Source organism: Olea europaea, unplaced genomic scaffold, assembly GCF_002742605.1.
Source record: "Olea europaea var. sylvestris unplaced genomic scaffold, O_europaea_v1 scaffold713, whole genome shotgun sequence".
NCBI classification, from domain to species: Eukaryota; Viridiplantae; Streptophyta; class Magnoliopsida; order Lamiales; family Oleaceae; genus Olea; species Olea europaea.
Genome location: NW_019265529.1, coordinates 442,244 through 444,671, shown reverse-complemented (window position 1 = coordinate 444,671; position 2,428 = coordinate 442,244). Strand labels below are relative to the sequence as shown.

The 2,428-nt window shown below is 46.6% G+C and overlaps 1 protein-coding gene across 1 annotated transcript in view; it reads left to right on the top strand.

Annotated features, from left to right (window-relative positions):
• The first annotated feature begins 47 nt into the window (after positions 1-47).
• Positions 48-2,428, top strand: part of LOC111390770 — a 13,956-nt gene continuing 11,575 nt past the window's right edge. The window contains exons 1-3 of the mRNA XM_023015878.1: positions 48-508; positions 835-1,018; positions 1,554-2,428. Of these exons, the coding sequence (XP_022871646.1) occupies positions 48-508; positions 835-1,018; positions 1,554-2,428 (1,520 nt within the window). The remainder of the gene's footprint in view (positions 509-834; positions 1,019-1,553) is intronic.

The following is a 2,428-nucleotide window of genomic DNA, read 5'->3' as shown; positions in this document are numbered from 1 at the left end:
TGATTGATCACTTTAAGAAGGACCATGGAATGAAAGTTGGATCTACCATGAGATTTGCTATTGAGGACTTGGTTTTTAAGCTCTTTGGAGAGGGACCTTCTGTGAGTAAGACTCCTACGCAGACACCTTCACCTAGTCCTTCCATCACAGCTCCTACACACAATAAGGTGAAAGAACATATACAGAGAGACATGGATGGCATGGGCCTTGGAAACTATATGGAAAATGCGGAAGACGATGTCCCTACAGCAAGCAGGTCAATCTCCCACGATTCAGATGTCGTAGCAAAGAACACCATGAGATTAGACGCACCTATGACTAGTACAATGAGATCAGATGCACCCGCTTTTCGCCCGACATTCAGTGCACCACCATCTGAACAGTACTTATCAACAATGCAGGCTCCTACACGCAGGCGAGACCCCTCTCCAACGAGCGAGCCAGACATCGCAGACTACTATGATCCGGAAATGTTTCAAACCAGACGCATGACTCGATCAATGTCTATGTACTACCACCCAAAGATTTACCCTCGGGAATACCCTTGAGTCCCTTTCATTAGTTTTTGTTCGTGTCTTGTTTACTGTGATTGCATTTTATCTTCAAATATTTGTTACAATTTACATTTTCTGGAGGTCAGGTCCATGCCCCCCTCCTCTATTTGTTTTCCCGCTTTTCATTATATAAAATAAACCACACTAGTGGTATTTGCTTAAAAAAAAAAAAAACCCTAAACCCCAAACCCCAAACCCTAAACCCCAAACCCCAAACCCTAAACTCTAAACCAATTTCTTTTTCTCTCTCTACCTCCAAAACGCTCTCCCTTCTCTCTAGAATGGGAGAAAACCTCCAAAACTCCAACAAACTTGATCCACCACCAAAACCACCGGATTGTAGCACTCTAAATGGTGGAAAATCATCACCAACAACCACCCAAACATCTCCTATAACACCAATATCAGATTCATCCCCCAACTCAATAGATCTGAGTTTGAAAAATCATGGCACGAATTCCAAGGTCGTCGAAACACCCCCCCTACGCATTGAATCAGGGTCTGGGACCATCACCAATGATTCCAGAAGGGTCGAAAACCCTGGGGGTGGTAGAGATTTCTTCCGAATCGCCCAAAATTGACAGATCGGATCCCGAGGGGCCAAGAATTGATTTTTCAATTAATCCTTCCACAGAGCTCAAACAGCGACACGCGCCTGACCATCAGATTACCCATGAAAAGGCGAACCTTCGACTAAAAAATCATCCAATTCCGACTCCGGACGCGCCCTCACCGGCGATCGCAATTTTCGGCCAGTCGCTCGGAAAATCGCAGATTCCGGCCAATCCTGAACTCGTTTCAGAAAACGAAACATACCGTGATGATCAGAATGAAATTCTGCATCTGCCTGTGAAAATCATAATTTTCTGACACCGTTGGAAAATCGCCGCCGGTCAACGGCCGGCGCGTGGTGGTCACGCGCCGGTGACACTTCACCAGAATGTGGGGAATTTTGTTACGGACCCAATTCCATCATCGTTTTTTCCACATGAGGCCCAGACAGTGCTCAACCAGGGCCGAAAGACCTATGCTACTGCAGTTTCTGGCCTGTCTCAAGCTGAACGGAGTTCACGAAAGTCGTTTGCATCGGTTATACAGGGTATAGATGACTCTTCCACTGCTGGGTTTGCTGCTAAAGAAGCCTTTATACATATGGGTGAGTCGGCAATAGTTTTGACTGAGTCCGAGGAGGCTACACTCGCTGATCCTTACAAGTATACACTTGTGGGGAAATTTCCACATCGCAAGCCAACCATGAGGAAGGTACGTGAGATTTTTTCTAAGTTTGGGTTCCATGGTTGTTTCGAGGTGGGATTGATCGACACAACACACATTCTTATACACCTTACACATGAGGAGGATCACAGCAGGCTTTTTCTTAAACCATCATGGTATATTGATGGTTGTCCGATGAGAGTCCTTAAGTGGACATGTGACTTTACACCTGAGCAAGAGACTCCGATAGTTCCCGTATGGGTATCGTTCCCTCTGCTTCCAGTACATTTACGTGCGAAGGGGTTCCTTTTCGCCTTATCTAGGGTAATAGGAATGCCCTTGAGAATTGATGAGGCCACCACCGACTTGAGACGACCTAGTGAGCCAAGGGTGTGCATTGAGGTGAACTTGGGGCATAAGTTGCCCGACAGGGTTTGGATTGAGCGTGCTGGTAACCGTGGCTTCTGGCAGACAGTTATCTATGAGAAGCGGCCAATTTTTTGCTTCTCTTGTAAACACTTGGGTCATTCTTATGATCAGTGTGCTACGGTTCCTCCTCCTCCTCCTCCTGCAGTTGTTGCGCACCCCCCTGTTCGGCCCCCTATTACTAGGACTGATAAGGATAAGGGCAAGGTGACGTTTGTGGAGCCAAAGAAGCA